Raw genomic sequence first — 20,684 nt, forward strand, 5'->3', positions numbered from 1 at the left:
GAATACGACAAGATTCTATATCCTCACGTATCAACACACAAAGAACTTCCTCTGGTCACAAACTCTGAACAAAAATCAAGGCTGAAATATGGGATGTATAAGCTTTAATGTTTTTATGAGTATATGTACTGTGATTTGATCTGTGCTGTTTGTTGTGTGATGAGGTACAACTTGGATTTCCTCATTTTGCTGCACTGCCTCTCAAAGTAATTCAAAGAAATACTGAGAGCAAAACCAAAAAGTACTTTCTGCTCTGTTTATAATTATTCCTGATGTTTTTAATCAAACACAAGGACCGAATTTCGGTTTCATAATAGAAGCAGAAAGCACTCAGCCCTCCTCCTCCTCCTCCATTAGAGCCTGGCTGCTCCACATCGTTGCAGCTGCAGCTCCTTCACTCGAATGTCGCTGTGTGCTCCTCCAACACGAACCTGCCTCGCTGCCGGAGCCATGATCTGACCTCTCGACCTCCGAGCTGCGGTGCTGAGCTGTGACAGAGCTGCGTTCAAGTGCACTAACGCACTCCGCTGAGGGAGGTTGCTAAGGAACTGTTTGACTGAACAGGTCTGGAGCCGAGTCCCACCTGGAACCCAACTTCCTGCGGCTGCACTGTTTTTCTTTATATATTTGCTCAACCTCTCTATTTTAAAAAGGTATTGTTATTGTGTGGGGTTCATTTTATTAACAAAAAAATAGCGATAAAAGATAATCACTGTTTTTTTTTTTTTTTTATGACAAAGACGTGATGTTGATGAGCCAAAACTGACATTGAAGAATAACTATGACGAAACATCCATACATTGCTATCGATGAAGAGGAGGAGAGCTAGAGTTTCTTTAATGAATCAAGTGTTTTTAAACGACATAATCCAAATATACTTCTGTGATGTTGCTCATCGTGTTTCCTGTCCGACAAATCCTCTTCCCAGTCGTGCATCTATGATCAACACTATCGCCGCAGCCTGGAAGTACAGTTGCTTCTGTGTCGCCTCCAATTAAATGTCATGTTCACATGATGCCTGATGAAGCAGCTTTTGCACAACGCTCCTGATTGTTGTTCATGGTGCGCTGCGATGACCTGTACTGCAGTCGGCCACTAGGGGGTGATCAAGACACTTTGAATTCACTATCAAAGCAGCCATGTTGCCCAATAGACGGTCTTCAGCTGTGTCTTCGGAGGACCTGCTCTTACATTGACCGAACACAAATGAGACGCTCAGATCTTCCTGTTAGGTGACCAGCTTGTCCCGCCCTTACAGCTGTTACCTAGCAACAAAGCTACCGACGGAAAGACGCTCTTCGTATTTTGGACTAAATTCAGTTGGCTGGTGTGAAACCGAGCAGCCACCACGACTGGCTGAGAGGTGTCAGGTGTCTTCAGTAAACTAACAGGTCAGTGTAAAGACTCGTGTGAAGGTCAAAATTAAGGGAAAGTGTAAGACTCAGAATTCACGAGTGTAAAGTTCTAAATGCAGAGAGAGCGGTTTGACTCCTTTGTTTAAATTTTGTGAAAATGATTTTGTTCCCGACAATGTAGAAACTTCCATAGATCTAAAAAAGCAAACACAATATATGAAAATTTAAAAAAAAGAATCTTGTTTTATAAAGGAAGAAAGTGGAGTCAAATCATTTTTCATTTCACTAACTTCAAGCTCAGGGAGCCGCACACACACACACACACACACACGCACACACACACACCCACCCACACACATGTAAAAACACAGGCATATGCTCTCATGCACTCAAGCCTGCAGACTGTGGCCCTGAAGCACAGACGCTCACACACATTCAACATACCTGTGAGGATACACAGAGATCTGACTCACTGGGAAACGCTCCATCCAACATCTGACATCTGTGGTTTAATGGCCGCCTGTTAAACCCACAGAACGACACGTCATGATGCTGAGGCAAGTCCAAACCTATCAGGAGGAAACTATTTAGAAATCGTCTTACAGTTGGTTTTGTGTGTCTCTTGCTAGGGTTTGGGTGAGTGTGGGTCTCGTTGACCCTTCGCATGGGGTGAGGCTGGTGAATAAAGAGGTGGATGCAGAAGTGAGGATGGATCGATGAAGCCTAACAGCATGTGCAGAGGGGTTATTACAGATGGTGAGAGCGTGATAGCGCCGGAGGGGCCCGAGCTCATTGAGAAGCAGGACCACACTCCAGTGCAGAGCTGGGAGAGAGAGGAGCAGTGAAGGGAGGAGGACGCAGAGCTGGACTGAGAGTTCTCACCGGAGTGAAACTGAGATCTGAAGATTCGCTGCCGTATGGAAAATGGCAATAAATACAAATCTGAATCCCTTCTTTGTGTGTTTGTACGACAGCAGCAGATCTGTGTCACATCAGTGAAAAGATGTGGTAGCAGGCAGATACTGAGCTGAGGGGGTTCAGAGGCTGCAGCTCCACACAGGAAACAAACTGGACTGTGGCGCCATCTGCCTGTCAGACCGGTCATTACCTCTGTGGCGTTACAGATGTGGATAAACGGACACAGGTTTGTTTACTTTAGGCAGGTTTATATTCAGATATGTCATTGTCGATTGTATCTATCATTAAATCAAATTCTATTTGTATAGCCCATATTCACAAATTGGAATTAGTCTCATAGGGTTTAACGAGGTGTGACATCCTCTTCACTTAACCTTCAGCAAGAGTGAGGAAAAACTACAAATAAGAGTCACACATGAGAGGAATCCCAGAAGTGCAATAGACCAAACAACATTAACACCATTCATGAGAAAAGACTGTGTCACATAAATGAATAGATGCATCCGTTTTTGAAGTATTTATACACAGAGAAAATGTCTGACAGATGGAGGGAGCAGCAACGAAATGACAGCGGTGAAGTCAACGATGGTAGAATATGTGAGTGGACATATTGTGTGTCTGAGTTATCTGGTTGTGATCATAATCCACAATCAGATGCCTCCACCATCAAGATTTAAGATCTATGAGACAAGTGAAGAGAGGTCAAGGTCTCTCGTAACTTATTTAGTGGAAATAAGTGAATCCTCTGTGAACTATGTTCTGGGAAATCATCCAAACCTCATATGTTACAAGTTTTATTCACGCCACATCCATCCTATGGATCACATACTGGACTTCCCATGTGTTGCTCTTCCTCTGCAGATCAATCTCGTTCCAATATTTTTTGCAAAGCTGTTGTTTTCTTAAAATATGACTATCAGTGATCTGAGAGCCTTTAGCCATGACGGTTCCTGCTTAGTTTGAGTCATGTACAATAAATAAAAAATAAGTGCTGGGATGTAGAAGTACATTTACTTTGTTACTGTAAAAGTACTTGGTCATGCATCTGTACTTTGCTTAAGTAGATCAGGTACTTTTCACTTTTACTCCACAACATATATCTGTACTTTCAATATCTTAAAATGTGTTTTCTAACTTGTTCGGTTTTATATTTTTTAATTACTTAATTACGAGAGTGGAATTGGTGCACGATCCAATCAAGCAGGAAACATTAGACTCTGCCTTGTTTAACGAGAGCAAACTCCACCATGTATTAGGTAAATCCCCTCAGCAAGTACTTTTAATACTTTAAGTCATTAGAAGTAAAAGTATTTGCATTAAACTTTAGTACTTTACTCAGCAAATGCTCCACCCCTGAAAAAGGACATTTAGATCATTATATTTTGCCTTACACATATTAGATGGAAGACCAGAGTCCTTCACTGGTTTGATTGTGTAGAGAAAATAGTTTCATTCGATTTTCTGTCGCTGCTCAGTGAGAAACCTTCACCCATCAAGATGTTAATGCAGTAGTAGAATAACAAAGCTTTGTGTAACGTGTATAGTGAACTCTCAAGTTTATCAAACACAAACTTTGTATTCTTCTGATGACACAGCTGCTTCTGATATGTTGTTTTCCGGATTAGTAGAAAACTACCGACCTGTAAATAAGACACTGTTGCTTCCTGCTGTTGCGCAACATAAAAGCCACAGAGTTACAACACAAGTACAAGATTCATTCCTTCTGGATGCAGTCACTGTGTTAACAAGGCATGAGAGGAACATGTTGTGCTGCCGTCCAACCCTGGCAGGAGCCCAGTGCACGACAAAAAAAACACACCACCACAGATTTTGTTCTTTCAGTTCATTTAATCACTTTTGGAGTTTGTTCTCCAACATGTGTTTCCCTGCACACGCGTAACTCCTGCAGTGCGTGTGACTCGGCTCCAGCTACTAACAGCCTAACGTGACACACAACCATTATTCTGTCAGCGTGTCCGCTCTGGTTTTTCTGAGTCTGCCGCCAAACTGGTGACGTTACTTCCCCCAGTAACGTAAATATGTACACAAACACAGAAACACAGTCCCGCGCAATGGACCACGACTTGACAGACACCGGTGGAAAACACAGAAATCCCTCCTGTACGCTCCCATTACCTGTCACTCGCCTGCAGCTGCACACATGCTCCCTGTGTCATACTGGGCTCTGGACTATATGAACATTGGATTTGAAGATGCTGGAATGAACCCACTTTATAATTTGTGTCAGAATTTAACCGATTCAAGATGTATTTTCTCATTTTTTCCAAACTACAATGTACTGAATTATATAATCTCTCAACTATCAATAGCATGGATTGAATTAAGCTTCTTCCAGACATTTTCTGTAGTTTCTCCTGCCAGGCTCCGAATAAAAACTCTGGACGATGTTTGAGGGAGGTGATGTGAGAACACAGCAGGAGAAGCTACGGAGGATTGACGGCGAGCGAGTAGGCGTGTTGATGGCGTTTCTAACACGCAACAAGGCTAAACTCTCAGGATGAAACGTGGAGCGCCGCTCACAGAGTGAAGATGTCAGAGCTTTTGGTGATAAGAGTGGACGCTGGTGTCGATGAGCTGGAAACGACAACAAGTGATCTCCACGGCAGCGGAGAATCTGATGCTGCGTGGTTAATATGTGAGAGAAAGTCTGGAGCCAGAGGTGCTGACAACCTCCAGAGTTCAAGCCTGAAAACAACTTCAGAAGGAAATGGACTCCCAGGCGATTTCAGAAAGTCAAAACTAAACAAAACTTAACGACAACAACAGACTAATCGTCGTCAGTTTTGCTTTTCTTCTTCTTTTTCTTCTTCTTCACCGATCCATCCCCTTCATCACCATACGAAGTGTCCATTGGTTCACATTTAACCGTTACCTCTTCAGCCTTTACCTCCACTCCCTCTTCCACCTCCTCTCGCTCCCTGTCCTTCTTTTTCTTCTTCTTCTTCCTCTTCTCCTCTGGGACCTCCGTCATCACCTCATCCTTAATTTCAGCTTCAGGTTCCACTTTCACAATCTCCTCCAACACCTCCGACTCCTCTCGCTCCAACTTTATCTGCTTTTCTTTCTTATGCTTCTTCTTCTTCCTCCTCCCCTCATCCTCTTCCTCATTTCCTGCTTCCTCTATGAATCGTTTGCCCGCCAGGGGCCGGAGAGTCGGAGACGAGGGCCCGGAGGCGGCTCCGTCCGTCTCGCTCTCTGCCACACCGGTCAGCGTGGGAGTCCTGCTGCCAAAGGGTTGGAATCGCTGCTTCAGCCCCGGTGGGATGGAGGGAGCAGGAGCGGCAGGGATGACCTGAGGAGCCCAGTTAGCGCTGGTGTTTCCGTAGCTCTCACACACGTTTATCAAGCCGGAGAAAGCAGGAGCGAAAGCGACGCCGTCTGACGCCTGCTTGTCTGTGGTGAGCAGGTGGAGCTCTGAGGTGCCGTGGGAGGACGCCAGGATGCTGTAGATCTTCTGGCCGCTGGCAGTCGTGGCTCCGCCTCCAGCTGTGGGAACTTTCACAGTCTCCAGACCTGAGAGAGGAACCTTGATGCCACTGAAACTGGACGGAGGGAGGAGACAAGTGGTTATTGTGTCACACATATTATATCATATTATACTGCATTACATTGCAAATTACAATTTGACACTGTTCACTGTTTTGCTTTTTTAATTTCACTTTTTATATATTTTTATATAGATATGTTTTTGTCTAAATAAATGCTACCTTGTATAAATGTTAGAAAAAGTGAGTAAATAAGAAGTAAATAGTGAGTAAATATATATTGTTTTTTTATTATTATTGTTTTTCTCATGTGTGGTGTATTTATTGTGTTTTTATGTTTCTATGTTCATTGTATGCACCAATAACCAGAGCAAATTCCAGGTAGGTGTTAAGCTACTTGGCAAAAAATACCTTCTGATTCTGATTCTAGGGACCATCAAACAATGTGGGAAAAAACTTCTTTCCACCTGCTGCAAAATGAATTCCCTGGTTCATGTATAAACTCAGTTATAAAATAAACTTCAAAGTCTTGAATGTGCATGTTTACAGGATGAAGTCTGTACCCACCATTCTGGATCGAAGTTGGCAGGAGCTTTAATGAGCCACAACTCGTTCTTGTTGTTGCTCAGACTGTGTGTTTGTGTGCTGCTGCAGGGGGCGTGGCAGAAAGACACAAAGTCAGCAGGACACTGGTACCTGGTCGTCTTCTTCTCTGTGGAGCCAAAGAGCAGGACTTCATTATTTCATCACCAACATTAGAGAGAACACACAGGACGACAAGGGGGAGGAGTTATTAATAAGATTTAAGTTTCTGGCTGGAGCCAATATAACAAAGCAAGTCAATAATTAGTGAAATACAAGTGTCATCTACAGCGAAATAGCTAAAGTCTGGTTAGGAATAAACAATGTGGCCTAAATTATATCAATATAGAAATGATGATATCAGTCAATTGAAGTGAACAGAGTGAAGGTTATAGTTTTAAAACTCTTCTTCATGAGCGAAAGATGAATACTTGATAAACATCAAACCATTTTGAGTGATGTATTTCCTGTTTTTAAGTCTGTGAAGCATTTTGCAAGATGCTATAACAAAATAAATGTGTTTAATATGGTAAATACACACTCAGTAAAAGTAAGAAACGAGTAAAAGTACAACACAAACACAAAGAACAGCAAAAATACAAATATGGACAATATTATCAAACTATATCGAGAGGGTAATGTGTGTTGTTATTTAACTACAACGTGAAACTAACACAACTAGCAGTGAGAAGTAGCATCTCTCCGAAGCAGCAGCAGCTCGACGTGTGTCCTCACCTCGTGGTTTGTATTGTGTTGCTGCAGCGGGAGTCTCCTCTTCCTCGGATGAAGAAGACACGTCTTTGGGCATTGTGTTAATTGTTGTGTTAATTGTTGTGTTAACTTGTTTGAAGGCGAACGAGCGTCGAGCCGCTGGAGTGAAGCAGTTTCCCGGCTGCGGACTCGTGGCTGCAGCACATGTGTTGACACCGGATGAACTCTGACCTCCTACATACGTCACTTCCGTGCTGGTGGTGGTTGTAGTTCCAAAGTATCTGTTTGCGCTTTGAAGATGACGCGAGGGACACTACAACACCCATGATGCACCGCGCCCGGGGGTTTACGTCACGTCGCGGCGTCGTCCTGGGAGCAGCGGGTGACAGCAGCGGATCCGGGCCGAAGATAAACAACACGAAAACGGACGCAAAACTGCGAAAACCACGCGGAGCTCTGCGTCCATTCCCCCCCCACGCCATGGGTTACGATGTTCTGACGCGTGTCCACTTCCGCTAACGCAGCCACGTGACGGCGTGCACCTGTGAGGGCAAACGGGGTCAGCGAGCTAACGCGTGCTAGCTTAGCAGGCTAGCTACCTGGAGCAGGCTAGCTTAGCAGGCTAGCTACCTGGAGCAGGCTAGCTAGCTTAGCAGGCTAGCTACCTGGAGCAGTCTAGCTAGCTCAGCAGGCTAGCTACCTGGAGGAGCAGCCATGTCGTCCCCCTCGTCCTCCTCCTCCCGGCGCCAGTGGTGCTTCCTGTGCGACCTGCCCAAGATGCCCTGGACCGTGGTGTGGGACTTCAGCGAGGTGGTGTGCCGCGGCTGCGTCAACTACGAGGGGGCGAACCAGGTGGAGTTCCTCATCGCCAGCACCCGGCAGCTGAAGCGGAGCCACGGGCTGCAGGACGGCGGCAGCGTCCGGTCGCCCGGTCCCTCGCCCCACAAGCACGGCTCCACCGGGCGGGGAGAGGCGGCGGGGGACGCGGGCACCAGGCCCCACCTGGACCGCTTCGACCGGGGCGGGAGGGCGGAGGGACCCGCTGCTCGCGTCCCTCCCAACGGGCTGCACCGCGACGGGCAGCCGCCGCCCGAGCTGAACCGCCAGAGCCCCAGCGGCAGCAGGAGACCCATGCTGGGAGCCGCCATCCCGCCCAGCCTGGTGACCAGCATCGCGGGGATCCCCCACGGGCTGCTCGCGGGCATGCCCACGGGTCTCACCGCCAGGACAGCCCCCATGAGCAGCACCATGATCTTCCCCGCCCCGGTGCTGGCCGAGATGAGCCGCCGGCAGCTGGGCATCGGGATGGGGATCGCGCCCTTCATCACCCCGGAGCTGGAGCGGGAGCTCAGCTCGTCCCAGAACCAGCCCAAGACCCAGACCCAGGTGCACACCGTGGCCGGCAGCAGCAAGAGCACCGGCCTCCCGTCCTCGGCCTCCTCCATGGCGGGAGGTGTGAGCCAGACGAGCCCCAAGCCGGCCTCGTCCCCGGCCCGGCAGCCGCGGCCCCTCACCTCCAGGGCCGGTGCGGAGCTCCTGGGCTCCAGCTCCTCCGCGGAGGCGGCCACCACAGCAGCAGCGTTACCCCACAGTGGAGCCTCGGAGCTGGGGTCAGCGTCCAGCAGCAACACCCTGTCCACGGGAAACACTCTGTCCTGCACCTTGTGTCATGAGAGGCTGGAGGACACACACTTTGTCCAGTGTCCGTCGGTGCCGGGCCACAGGTTGGTGCAGACGCTGGTCGTTAGTGACAAAACAAATACTTGGTTATCACTAAAATAACAATTTGTTTGTATCCGTGACATTTGGTCTAATACCTACTTCTTTTTCCACCTCCACCACATGTAGGTTCTGCTTCCCGTGCACCAGGGTGTACATCCAGAGCCGGAGGGGAGATGGGGAGGTGTACTGCCCCAGTGGAGAGCGCTGTCCGCTGGATAACTCCCCCAACAGCCCCCCGTGGGCCTTCATGCAGGGGGAGGTCTCCACGATACTGGGCACTGGTGGAGCAGGACCTGCAGCCGCTCCTGCACCTGGAGCAGGGTCAGGGCCCGGACCTGCTCCGGCCAACACGTCCGGGTCAGGGAGCGGATCCGGGAACGGAGACATCGCGGTTAAGAAAGAGAGAGAGACGTGATGGCGATTTCCATGGAAACCAAGAGCCAACACAGCAACAGGCAGGTCCGCAGACATCGTATCTGAAACCTGGTGCCTTTTACGAGAACGCTCCTTAGTTAACTTTTTTGTTTAAACGTAGTTTGCTGAGATTAATCTCTGAAAGCAGCGAGGAAGTTATCAAATCACCAAAGTTGATCTTCCAAGTTCTGCAGGATTTTGGAATAATGAATAATATCACCGCTAAAAATGATCAATCAGGCATTAAGGATGTTGTTTAAAGACATATTAATAAGGAGCCATCAGAGTGTCATTCCTGTGTGTGTTTCTCTGAGAGTGATGTGTTATTAAATACCATGTGTTTGCTTCTTTTTGTCACCTCAGAGTCGTATCCCACACCACGAGGAGAAGTCTGATCCGGACCTCAGACATCCAGAGGAGTAAACACAGCGACTCACAGTAAAACTCCACTACACAGGTCTTATCTCCACCTACTCACCCCCCCACCCCACACTTGTTCAGACTGAAGTTGCAAAGGCTGCCTTCACAAATTGTCATTACTGCTTTTTATTTTTTATTTTCTAAACAACTTTGCCAACTTCTAATGTAAATTCAGCCATTCTGATTATATGGGAATGTGAAATCAATTGTCTCGGTGCATCCTGGAAATCCTGAACTCCCCCTCTGGAAAAAAACATCTCAAGTCAAATCTTTGTTTCAGAAAACAACAGAGATCTTTATCAAGAGAGTGAATGTGTAACTGAGTATATCTGTTAAAAAGGCCATTCACCACGATCACATATTCTGGACCAATCAACAACTGAACAGTGGCTACTTGTGTAGAGTTCACAGAAGCTGGTCCCAACCGGTGATTGACTTCACCAGCTTTCAGAAAGATGTCCCACTTTTCTACAAAAAAAAGAAAATCTCCAAGATGCACTTTAAGAAGCAAACATCAACACAACAGAGCTGAATGTCTCAATTTGTCTTTCTATGGCCACACATTCATTAATCTGTCCTGGTTTTCACACATGAACTCCAGACATTGTGCGAGTTTCACAACTGGAAGCTGTTTGTGTGAGACGCGTTCACGTGTTGAAATTATTCGTTGGAGTTCAGGAGGCCGGATGTTAATGTCATGAATGTGTCTGCTCTCCTGCTGTGATTTCTTTTAGACGACCCCCTGCTCTACTCACACATCGACTCGATCAGACAATAGGTTTTATGTTCTGTGACCTTTGCTTTCATGCGTTCACCTCCTCCAGGTAATGTCTAGAAAGGCTCAGGGCGTTAGTGCGTGTGTCGAAGCCGCCCTGAGCTGGTTTTGGTTTTCTCTGCTCACGGTAGCTAGCTCTAACTGCGTCCTGTAGCTTGTTGGGGATATTTTCTGTTTCATATAACCTTTCCCAGACTCACACTTAGTAGCCATTGTCCAGTGTTAGTTGTAAACAGTTCAGTCAATATTGTGTTTGCAAGAGAAAGCACAAAATCGTCATCGGTTCCAACACAGACATTACAAATGCAGTAGCCACGGTTGTTGTGTATCTTTTCCCTCGTTGATGAACAAACTGACCGTCTGGTCCACGGATCTCCGAGTGTTCGTAAACAAGTCAGAAATGATCTGTCTCAGACAAAAAAGACAATTTTTAAAAACATTTGTGCTTAATTGATAAGAAATTGACAGCAGCGGAAACAGCGTGTATCTGAAACGCAGATAAACGCTGTTTTCCGACTGAATCCATGTCCTGGTGTATTTTTCAAACTAATTGAAAAGAAAAAACTCCACTAAAACCCGACCTGCTCGTGCAAACCCACTCGAGCCGGGGACAGAAAGCCAGTTTCTCTTTGCGGTTGTTTGTCGTCCACTTTAAGTGAAGCTGACTTTGACCCAGAGAGACGAATGTTTGCTGAGCAGAAACAAGCGGTTTGTGTGTTGCAGCATCGAGCAGCAACACAAACTCTGTGTTTGACTGTTTGATTCAACGTTGCTTTCATACACGATGCAGCCCAGCGTACGCTTTACCCCGAATGTATATGAAGATATCTATTGATAGACCTAGGACTATATTTTTAACTAGAATATTAAATGTTCTATACTGTATAGACCTATAATAGTATGTATGTGCAATCCTTAGTCATGGTATATGCAACAGTTTGGAAAATGTAATTAAAGACAAATGCGTATCATTTCTTAAACCCTTTGTTTTTTAAAGGGAGAACCCACCTAAAAAGATTTAATACCAGTTTCTCTCAAACAAGAAAACTTTTATTGAATCAATAATCATAAGAACATTTAAAGTTTTAATCTTAGACAAAATTTGTTTAGTTTGCTTTCCTTTCCTACTCAATAATTACAGATGTTCCAATACCATTTTTCCTTTCCGGATACCGATTCTGATACCTCAAAATATATATATACATATATATATATATATATATAAAATGTACTTTAACAGCTGTATGTTAAAAACCAAGAACTGAAAAAGCACAAAGATGAGTAAATACAGGAATTACTTGCTTTGAATATCTGGTAAAGTGCACTTCCACCTCAGAATATTTCTCAATTGTTGACATATTATCTCGCTCCGCTACATCACTGGAAATCACTTCCTCTCGCAGCTCAAAAACATTTCAGTGAAAAAGTTGTAATTTCATGAGAATAAAGTCATAATTTAACACAATCAGAGGCCTTTCTGATGCTGGTATTGGGAACATCTCTATCAATATTATCAATGACCACACACATACTTCTAATCCTTTGTCACATTAAAACAGACACATTACACATTAAAAGATTTAATCTCCTAAATTGAACAATCCAACAGTTTAATCTCCACAGATTACCATGGATTAGTTTTTTGGTGGTTTCTCTCTTTATGTGCCGCGTGTACTCGCCCGTACAGACGCACAAACAAACCAAAGGTCATTTTATGTCCAAACTGATGTTTCTGGATGTAAATGTTTTATGGTAAGATATATATATTGCTATATTTCTTGGCCAGGTCTCCACCGGTTCCCTTCATCAAGCCGGTACAGTACACAGGCCGATGCAGGTCGACTGTACCTGTGGGATTTTACATATGAAAGTCTACAGTATTCAGCAGAAACCTAATATAGGCCTTCGATACTGAGAGAATCTCCCACTGATCAGGTGTGTCCTCGAGAAATGTCCTTTGAAGAAGTGGAATTTAAGTTTAATATGCACTGATACATCATGCAATCCCTTGTTAAGTGCCTTTTTAAAATGTTTACCGTCTGTGTGTGTCTCTGTATGTGTGTGTGCGTGTGTGTGTGTGTGTGTCTGGGAACCTCAGGGGAAGTAGAGTGCAATGGCTTTTTTATTGTATCGTCAATGATTAACCTGAATCTGTTTCCCTTCAATCGCCATCAGACGGCTTTTGCTTTTATCGGAAGCCTTTGTAAAAGTATGAAGGCCGTCCTTTGTTTGGATATGGTCTCTCTATCTCTCTTTCTCTCCCTCTCTTTCTGTTTCTATTCATTTGTTATTTTAGATCTGTTGGTTTTATTGTAGCTTCATGTACAAAATAGAAACCAGGAATAAATGGGATGGAAACTTGCTCTTGTCTCTCTGGTTCTTCAATTCATTTGTTAATGAAGACTTTCTTTATAGATGTATAAATATCAAGATTTCATTAACTTAATGACTGAATGTTGTTTAATGAATCCACTTTAACACAACAATCATATTTCTCAGTGTTCGGCCTCACTGCTACAATAAAAAACAGATTTTCCTCAGGACTCGAACTACGATAGACGACATTAAGATATAAATATCCTGTTTGGTTTCTGAGAATTAACCTTTTACGACACAGATTATCATGGTGGGTTCTAAAAGGCCGATGCAGGCCTGTGATTAGAGTCAATCTGCTCACGTGTTACTATGTTTTACCTAGAATACAATAAATGGGTTTGGTCTTTCTCTACAAGAATTTAATTCAGACCATCATGTGTGAAGATTTTATTTTCAGGGGTCTCAGCATCTCATCAAACCAGAATGAGGGACATTGAGAGCTGGAGCCTTCACATCTGAAATGAGTCGATGTACCAGGTGAACTTTGTCTTGTTCCAGCAGCTTTGAGCTCCATCACTTGTTGATCAACAAGATAAATTAAAATGTGTTTGTAAGAAACAAAAAAATTGATGCTCCAGTCAAACAGTGGAAGCACCGGCTGATTTAATTAATTCACCAAATTACGCCACACAGGCAAATAATACTAAAGAGCCTAGAGGGGAAAAACACCCAAGAAGCAACTGAAGAGAATACAAACAGTTTGGAGAGATAACTTAAACCTGTGTGGATGGAAAGTTGTTTGGTGGGAAACCGGTCTCACAAAGGTAACTAACAAGTTGTAGTCTTTATAAACCTTAATAAAATATTATAGTATAATTTTAGAAGAGAAAGAAACTAGAAAAACTGTAGAAGTATGTAGCCGGCTTAATTTTATTATGAAATGTAAAAACCTTTTTTCTGTAAATGTGGGTAAATTGTATTGTACTATCTATACAGTATATTAGTATATACACTACGATCTAATCTACTCATGTAACACAATTTACAAGTTCAAAACATATATTAAAAGCATTATTAAAACCATGAAGTATTAAAACTATTTTCTGATTCGCAGCCTTTTATTTTAAAGCTAATATATGTTACACACGTTAAAGAATAATTAAACCAACGCTTCTGTTCGGTGGTGGCCACACGATGGCGCTCTTCAACTCTCTGAAGGCCCACAAGCTGCTGAGCAGGTTGTTGATTGAATCACGTTTTATCAGAGACAGGATATTATGGTCTGTAAAACCAACAGACCTCAGATAACGTTTTAATTACATGCAGGCGAAACAGAACTATAACTTAAAATCCTTTTCAGAAATCTGTCTCATGATATGAAACACAATCAGCATCAAACCACATTCAAAGCAACGTGGGAAGAATATTAGACTCTTAATGCTGAAGCTGCTGATTTTAATGATGAAGAAGAGTAAATATGGAGGGTGGGGGGGCGGGTGAATGAAGTTATTCCTCCCCACTGTCTGACCGTCGTGCTCCGATCTGTCGTTTCCTCCATTAGCTGCAGCTCGTTACAGCTTTTGTTAAACCAATTAAAGAGGTGTTAATGGACGATGGAGGAGCCATTGGAATGAAAAACTGCCCGCAGAGAGAGGATATGACTAAATGTGGGTTTGGAAGAGGGGTGGGGGGGGCATTACACCAATGACCTGCGTACTGAGAGGAGAGGAGGAGGAGGAGAAGGAGGAAGGGGAGGAGGAGGCATCACTACCAAAACACCCAAACCAGCATCCCTCAGAAAAGTGAGATTTTCTTAGGATCCATTGCTGTGAGATCCAGATCCTCCTCTTCAAAACACACGTGTCCTCATATTAATGTTTAACATACTGAACAGAGGAGGTGTTTAACCATTTATCTCTTCGAAGCTGCACAGGTTTGATGCTGTGTCACCTTCCACATCATGAAATCAGCAGATTAAGGCTTAAAATATGTGAAATCACAAATGGAACAAACTGGTATCACCTCCCAAACTCGTCTCTGATCATACCAGCAATCTTTCTATCATCAATTTGAGGATGTGGAACCCTCTGAAGGAGAAAGGATATGTGTTCCCTTGAAGCTGATGAAGGAACTGAAAGACAAGTTCATCTGTGATCTGTCAAATTAAAACGCAGCTTTTGCTTTTGACGCACAACTTTAAAGAAATCCGTTTATTCCCATGTGACGTTTCCTCGGTGATAATCTCGCTTCTCCTGTATTTTAGTGCGTCAACTTTCTGAGGATGTTTGAAAAGGCTGGAGGTCAAAGTTGATCAAGCTTTTCATCTGCAGCTCCTTCACCGTGCAGATGAAAAAAAAAAAGCTCGTCTCTTTCAGGCCTAATTACATCATTACAGACACGGAGGTGTGAGCTCATTCCGCGTGTTAATCGACTTCACAGCCTTTTGCAAACAGGCGATAATCGTCCAGACTTCTCCAGGTGAAGTCCTGCGGAGAGTCTGATTGACGAGGTTGGTGCAGTTCTGCCTCGGAGCTGCAGCTGGAACATCACGATGAAGACGAGGATGGTCATTCTGAGGGTTTGAGGAAAAAGGCTCATCTCGTTGATTATCACAGAAAAACAACCCAACACATACAAAACGTCCTGAAGACTCAGATTTCCATGAAGGCAACACAACTGCAGAAATCTATATAATAAAATGTTCCCATCTATTAAAGTCGCTGTTTTCCCACATGGAATCTCTGGTTTAACACTCGACCCTTTCTGCCTTCCTGTTATTTCTTATTTCCTTTTTTTCTCACCGTCTAATCCCATCGACCTCCCGCCTGCGCATCAATTACATGTCCATTGAGCGGCCATTAGAGAGAGGCATTGACATTCACAGGCCTCCGTCTGCTCCGAGGCCTCATGTGTATTCGGGCCCTGTGCGTTACACCGGGATTACATTATTTATTGTTGTGTTGTTTCTCTGACGCGTCCGGGGTCTCAGAGAAATCCCTCAGCCAGAGGAGGCCAGTGGTTTTTTAACAGTTCCACTTTTACGCACGAATTACGCACAGGAGAATCCACTGGAGCCAAATTGATGTTTATTGAAAAAAACGCGCGTTCCTTTACGCAGCAAACACAGTCTGTCTGTTTATTCCTTAAGTTTTAATATCGATCTTATTTCACGTTTTGGTGCAGCAGGATCACACTAGCGAGGAGGGGGGGGAAATCAGTTTTTTTATTCCTCTGGGAATGTGGCGGTGGGAACTGAAGGGGTTTGCATTTTTCCCGATTATGATCTCTGATTATCTGACTCTTGTTTTGATAGTCAAATATTCGTGGTTTTTCATGACTATCAGGGAAATATTTGACTATCAAAGCCCAGAATCTGAAATAAGTTTGGCGGTTATTACAATTTAGCCCCGGGAGGAACGTGTTAAAAGGCTCAGCGCCCCAGAGAAGTGATAGCCGGGGGAATTAACCACTTTCACACCCGTGAACGCAGACACACACACACATACACACACACACACACACACACACACACACACACCTCAAAAACTCACTCCACACTCCCAATCAAACTCGACAGTAGATCTTTGCCAAATCAAACGAAACATCCTGTTGATCAAGTGGCAAAACTTCTCTTTTTCAAGCACCATTTATTTATATTTTCCAACCAACTCCAGATAAATCGAAATTAATAAAATAAATAAAAAGTTGTTTTTGTTTACTTGAATCATATGAGTGCTATTTTTTTTTAATTCGTTTCTATCTATTGACCAAACACAGAGTTTTTACATCTGCTGTTATTCCCCCTCTGACCATATTAACACCTCCCTAGGATGAAGTTCACTTAAGAAACAAAGTTCCTGAGACCCCTGTGAGACAGTGAGTGGTCCGGGTGGCCCCGGTGCAGCCGCAGGGCCAATATACAGCACGCCAGGGGGCCATATCGGCCTTTTTGCTGGGCCCTTCCTGGATCCTAACACCGTATTCAAATGCGAGCAGCTGGGCGGGGCCCGGTGGATCCGTATAAGAGCAGCGAGCCCAAGTTTCTTTACTGTATTTGCGCGCAACAGCTCCGCCTGCGTCCCGAGGCCCCCGGTCCGACTGCTGAGACCGAACCAGTCCGCTCATCAAACCATGGATGAGTGACAAATAAGAAATATTGACTTTACTATTCCAGGAGCAGAAAGTCTCTTCACTTTTTTTATTCCTCTCCGGTTTTTCTTTTTGGTTCGAGATCTTTTCTCCTTCGTTTTTTGGGCAAAGGAGGAAAATCCTCGTCTGGATTTTTCCCCCGAAATCTTCAAACTCTGCGACGGATTTTATATTTATTTTTTTAATTTGTTTTTTTTTAAAAGAAATAGATTTTTCCCCTGAAAAGTGTCAGAGATACGACTTTCATCCTCCAGAGGTTTGTGTTGGGGATGTTGAGCTCTGTGAAGATGGAAACCCATGATCTGCCAGAGTGGAATACTTTCTACAGCGAGGCCAGCGAGGTAAAGACGCGTTCACACAGACACACAACTTTAAAACTAGAATGTGTTGTATGAATATGAATCTAAATGTCTTCATGAAGTAGGTCTGTGTCTCACTTTCCATCTGGAATCAGGAATCAGGTGGAAAAGTCCTGACAGATATTTATTTGCGCATAGAAGGGATCCAAAAAAAGCTGGAATCGGATCGTATTTAAAACAATATTGAAAAAGACTTAATATTAAAACCTTAAACTAGCCTGGAAACTAAATAGGAGTAGAATAAGAATTTAAATAAACTTGTAATAAAATAAGAATTAATGTGACGGAGGAGGAAGGAAAATTATTATATGAAAAAGTTCCAACAGTTTTATCAAATAAAGAATATTTAAAATCATTGCAGCAACAGTTACTAATAATCTTAAGCAAATAAAACAATAAGTTTTACTTTTAATTATTTATTCAAAAGTTTACATTGTAGGCTTTAAACAGTAGATATTTTAAATAATCATTATTCTGCCTCCTCCTCCTTCTTCTTCTCTCATTGTGTCGCAGCCTAAATGTTTTAATTCAGTCAGAGTTAATTTTATCAGCAGCGTCAGTTCTCACCTCAGTTCGACCTGATGAAATTACTGAGAAGAAAGACTCTGATAATATTTAACCAACGATCAGTAAACGAGCGGAGATACCTCCTCTCCGCCTGTGGATCTAAAAAAAACGAACTTTTCCTGAAGCTTTTACAGATTTGATTTAAAGAGATAATTTGGGCCATTTAATACTTTATTTCGAAACGTAATAAATAGAGAATGGAAAAATAAAACTCCTCCATTTGATCTCGAATGCTGGACAACTTGTTTTTTCCACGGCAGCAGCGGAGGAGGCCGTCTGAACTCTGGGGCGCCATGACGCGCTTTTACGCATTTTCAGGTTAACATCTCGGTGTGAAATCCAGGTCCTCTCCGCTCACTGAGAGACTCATTGTGCATTGATAAGAATTCTGCTTCTTCCAGTCGAACCGTTTTCTCTTCACATTTAACAGCGGATTTTAACCGAGAAAATAATGTGGATCAAACCGTCAGAACAGAACTCTTTCTGGGATTGGTTTTTAAATGATTACAAATTAAATTAAAGGTCAATGTTAGATTCTTTTTTTATTTATTTATTGTTAATTACACTGTTGAACTCTTTGTTGCACGTGTGTGATGTTTCCTGTGAGTAACCAGATGTTGTTTCTCTCTGTGTCCAGATGTATTCCTCTCCCAGCACCATGAACTCAGGTCTGGGCTCCATGGGCTCCATGGGCTCCATCAACAGCTACATCAACCTGAACCCAGCCACCGCCTCCCCCGCAGGCATGAACATGGCGTACCCCAGCTCCAGCCTCAGCAACTCGCCGCTGGCCTCCATGGGCGCCGGGCCCGGCCACATGTCCCTCTCCCCGGTGGCCTCCTCCCTCAGCACCAGCTCTCTGGGTCAGCTGGGCCCCGGTGGCTCCAGCTCCCTGGGCTCCTTGTCCCACTACCAGAACATGGGCCAGTCCATGAGCCAGCTGGGATACCCCTCGACTGGGACCCTGAGCCGGGCCGGGCCCAAGGAGGTTCCCCCAAAGCCCTACCGGCGTTCCCTGACCCACGCCAAGCCGCCATACTCCTACATCTCCCTCATCACCATGGCGATCCAGCAGAGCGGCAGCAAGATGCTCACCCTGAACGAGATCTACCAGTGGATCATGGACCTGTTTCCCTACTACCGCGAGAACCAGCAGCGCTGGCAGAACTCCATCCGCCACTCGCTCTCCTTCAACGACTGCTTCGTGAAGGTGGCTCGCTCGCCAGACAAGCCGGGCAAAGGCTCCTACTGGACCCTGCACCCCCAGTCAGGCAACATGTTCGAGAACGGCTGCTACCTGAGGCGCCAGAAGCGTTTCAAGATCGAGGACAAGTTGGCAAAGAAAGCAGGCAAGAGCCAGGAGGGCGGCTCAGGGAAAGGAGGCCACAGTGGAGACCACCTGGGGGAGGAGCACAGCCCCACAGGAGGGTCCGAGGGAGCTGACTCCGCTCACTCAGACAACTCCCACCCGGGCTCCTCAGACGACCAGCCGCACCCCCGAAGCGCCCTGATTCCACTCGACTGCCCTGTGCTGTCCTCACACCTCCACAGCCCACCCATCTCCCTGCCTCCCTCCTCTTCCACCTCCTCTTCCATCCCTCCATCCTCCTTGTCCCTCTCTGGCGCCTCCTCGGCGTCCTCCAACCCGCTCCTCCACTCCCATTCCTTAGTGGGTGGCCCCCACCTCCTGCCCAGCGCCATGCAGCAGCACATGGACCTACAGAGCGACGCCCTCAAGTCCCTGGACCCCCACTACAACTTCAACCACCCCTTCTCCATCACCAACCTCATGTCCAACGAGCAGAAGATGGACCTCAAGTCCTACCAGGACCAGGTGATGGCCTACAACAGCTACACCGGCGCCACTCCTGTTGGCGCCAAGCAGATCTACGACAGCCCCGGGCCGGGGGCCATGGACTCAAGTGCTTATTACCAAACTCTGTACAGCCGCTCGGTGCTCAACGCCTCCTAATGTGGACACACACACCCGGTGAGCCAAGATGGAGACTTCTCTTTCTCTCTGCCTTTTCTAAAATGGACACCCCAGCTCTCTTTATTTTCCTCTTCCTTTCTCTCTCCCTCTCTGGCGCTCGTCCAGCGGCCTTGAAAGAGACTCACATCTAAAATGGCCGCCGTGTTTGAGGGACCAAAGGACAGTTTTTTTTTTGGGGGGGGGGGGGGTGGTCTTTTACCAGCTTCTGATGAAGTTGGAAACATGGGTTTGGTTACATGGAGGAAAGAGAAGAGAAGCTGGACGCTGAGAAGTCGTAACTGACGATGAAGACATTTGACCCGTCTGTGTGCTCAGTCCTCACGCTGGGGATCTGTGCTCGGCAAAATTGGCTTTGTACAAAATGTAAATAGAACTAATGTGGGGGAAAAAAGGATTATTTGCATTTATTTATGAAGGGAATAAATTTTAATATATCTTGTAAAGTGCTCTGTCAGCCAGTTACAACCCAAATGTGAGGAAAGAAGAGGTTTCAGGTTACTGCTTCAGGCAGGTGTTACTGCAGCGGGAGACAGTTTAGTACATTTTTTTGTTTTGTTACAGCTTTTCACATTATGTTCCGTCATTTCTGTCCCGTCAGGCGTCCGTCAATGTAAACGTAGCTCGTGAAGTCTTTACTTTCCCAAAAAAATGATTTGTAGTTTCTGTTTGATATGAAGAAAAAGAAAAAAAAGCCATTTCTTTGTTGCTGGAGCACAAAGGAGACAGACAATTAATAATCTGCAGCCAGAAGGAAAGAGGCAAAGAAACTGTGGTTAAAAAAAACTAAAAAAAAAAGCATGTTGTGTTTTTATGTTTCTGTCCGAATCATTTCCTGTTGTAACGTGTACGAGAGCGTTGAAGCTAACTGCTTCGCCACGGCCGGAGGATTCAGCAGCT

The 20,684-nt window shown here is 44.9% G+C and overlaps 3 protein-coding genes across 4 annotated transcripts; 2 read left to right on the forward strand and 1 right to left on the reverse strand.

Moving 5' to 3' along the window:
* Positions 1-4,101: 4,101 nt before the first annotated feature.
* On the reverse strand, positions 4,102-7,169 carry polr1g (RNA polymerase I subunit G). Its single transcript, XM_061072609.1, has 3 exons — positions 7,097-7,169; positions 6,347-6,491; positions 4,102-5,836 (listed from the first exon to the last, which is right to left on the reverse strand). Exons 1-3 carry the CDS (start codon positions 7,167-7,169, stop codon positions 5,062-5,064), a joined length of 993 nt encoding a protein of 330 aa, XP_060928592.1. The 3' UTR covers positions 4,102-5,061.
* A 270-nt stretch (positions 7,170-7,439) lies between these two features.
* On the forward strand, positions 7,440-12,765 carry irf2bp1 (interferon regulatory factor 2 binding protein 1). 2 transcript variants are annotated; one of them, XM_061073008.1, is made up of 3 exons: positions 7,440-8,796; positions 8,921-9,253; positions 9,572-12,765. In XM_061073008.1, exons 1-2 carry the CDS (start codon positions 7,787-7,789, stop codon positions 9,207-9,209), a joined length of 1,299 nt encoding a protein of 432 aa, XP_060928991.1. In that variant the 5' UTR covers positions 7,440-7,786; the 3' UTR covers positions 9,210-9,253; positions 9,572-12,765. The 2 variants fall into 2 exon arrangements, with proteins under 2 accessions (XP_060928991.1, XP_060928992.1); XM_061073009.1 differs by having other exon boundaries at positions 8,921-9,249.
* A 4,018-nt stretch (positions 12,766-16,783) lies between these two features.
* foxa3 (forkhead box A3) lies at positions 16,784-19,979 on the forward strand. Its single transcript, XM_061072816.1, has 2 exons — positions 16,784-17,209; positions 18,432-19,979. Exons 1-2 carry the CDS (start codon positions 17,138-17,140, stop codon positions 19,764-19,766), a joined length of 1,407 nt encoding a protein of 468 aa, XP_060928799.1. The 5' UTR covers positions 16,784-17,137; the 3' UTR covers positions 19,767-19,979.
* The last annotated feature ends 705 nt before the right edge of the window (positions 19,980-20,684 follow it).

Source organism: Limanda limanda, chromosome 6 (assembly GCF_963576545.1).
Source record: "Limanda limanda chromosome 6, fLimLim1.1, whole genome shotgun sequence".
NCBI lineage: Eukaryota > Metazoa > Chordata > Actinopteri > Pleuronectiformes > Pleuronectidae > Limanda > Limanda limanda.

Bases quoted from the DNA above. Each gene is read 5' to 3' on its own strand.
- polr1g (XM_061072609.1), bottom strand. From the start codon at position 7,169: ATGCCCAAAGACGTGTCTTCTTCATCCGAGGAAGAGGAGACTCCCGCT. The intron at 6,492-7,096 runs GTGAGGACACAC...TTGGCTCCACAG, and splicing joins AACACAATACAAACCACGAG to AGAAGAAGACGACCAGGTAC. The intron at 5,837-6,346 runs GTGGGTACAGAC...CCCTCCGTCCAG, and splicing joins GCCAACTTCGATCCAGAATG to TTTCAGTGGCATCAAGGTTC.
- foxa3 (XM_061072816.1), top strand. From the start codon at position 17,138: ATGTTGAGCTCTGTGAAGATGGAAACCCATGATCTGCCAGAGTGGAAT. The intron at 17,210-18,431 runs GTAAAGACGCGT...CTCTGTGTCCAG, and splicing joins TCTACAGCGAGGCCAGCGAG to ATGTATTCCTCTCCCAGCAC.
- irf2bp1 (XM_061073008.1), top strand. From the start codon at position 7,787: ATGTCGTCCCCCTCGTCCTCCTCCTCCCGGCGCCAGTGGTGCTTCCTG. The intron at 8,797-8,920 runs GTTGGTGCAGAC...CACCACATGTAG, and splicing joins CCGTCGGTGCCGGGCCACAG to GTTCTGCTTCCCGTGCACCA.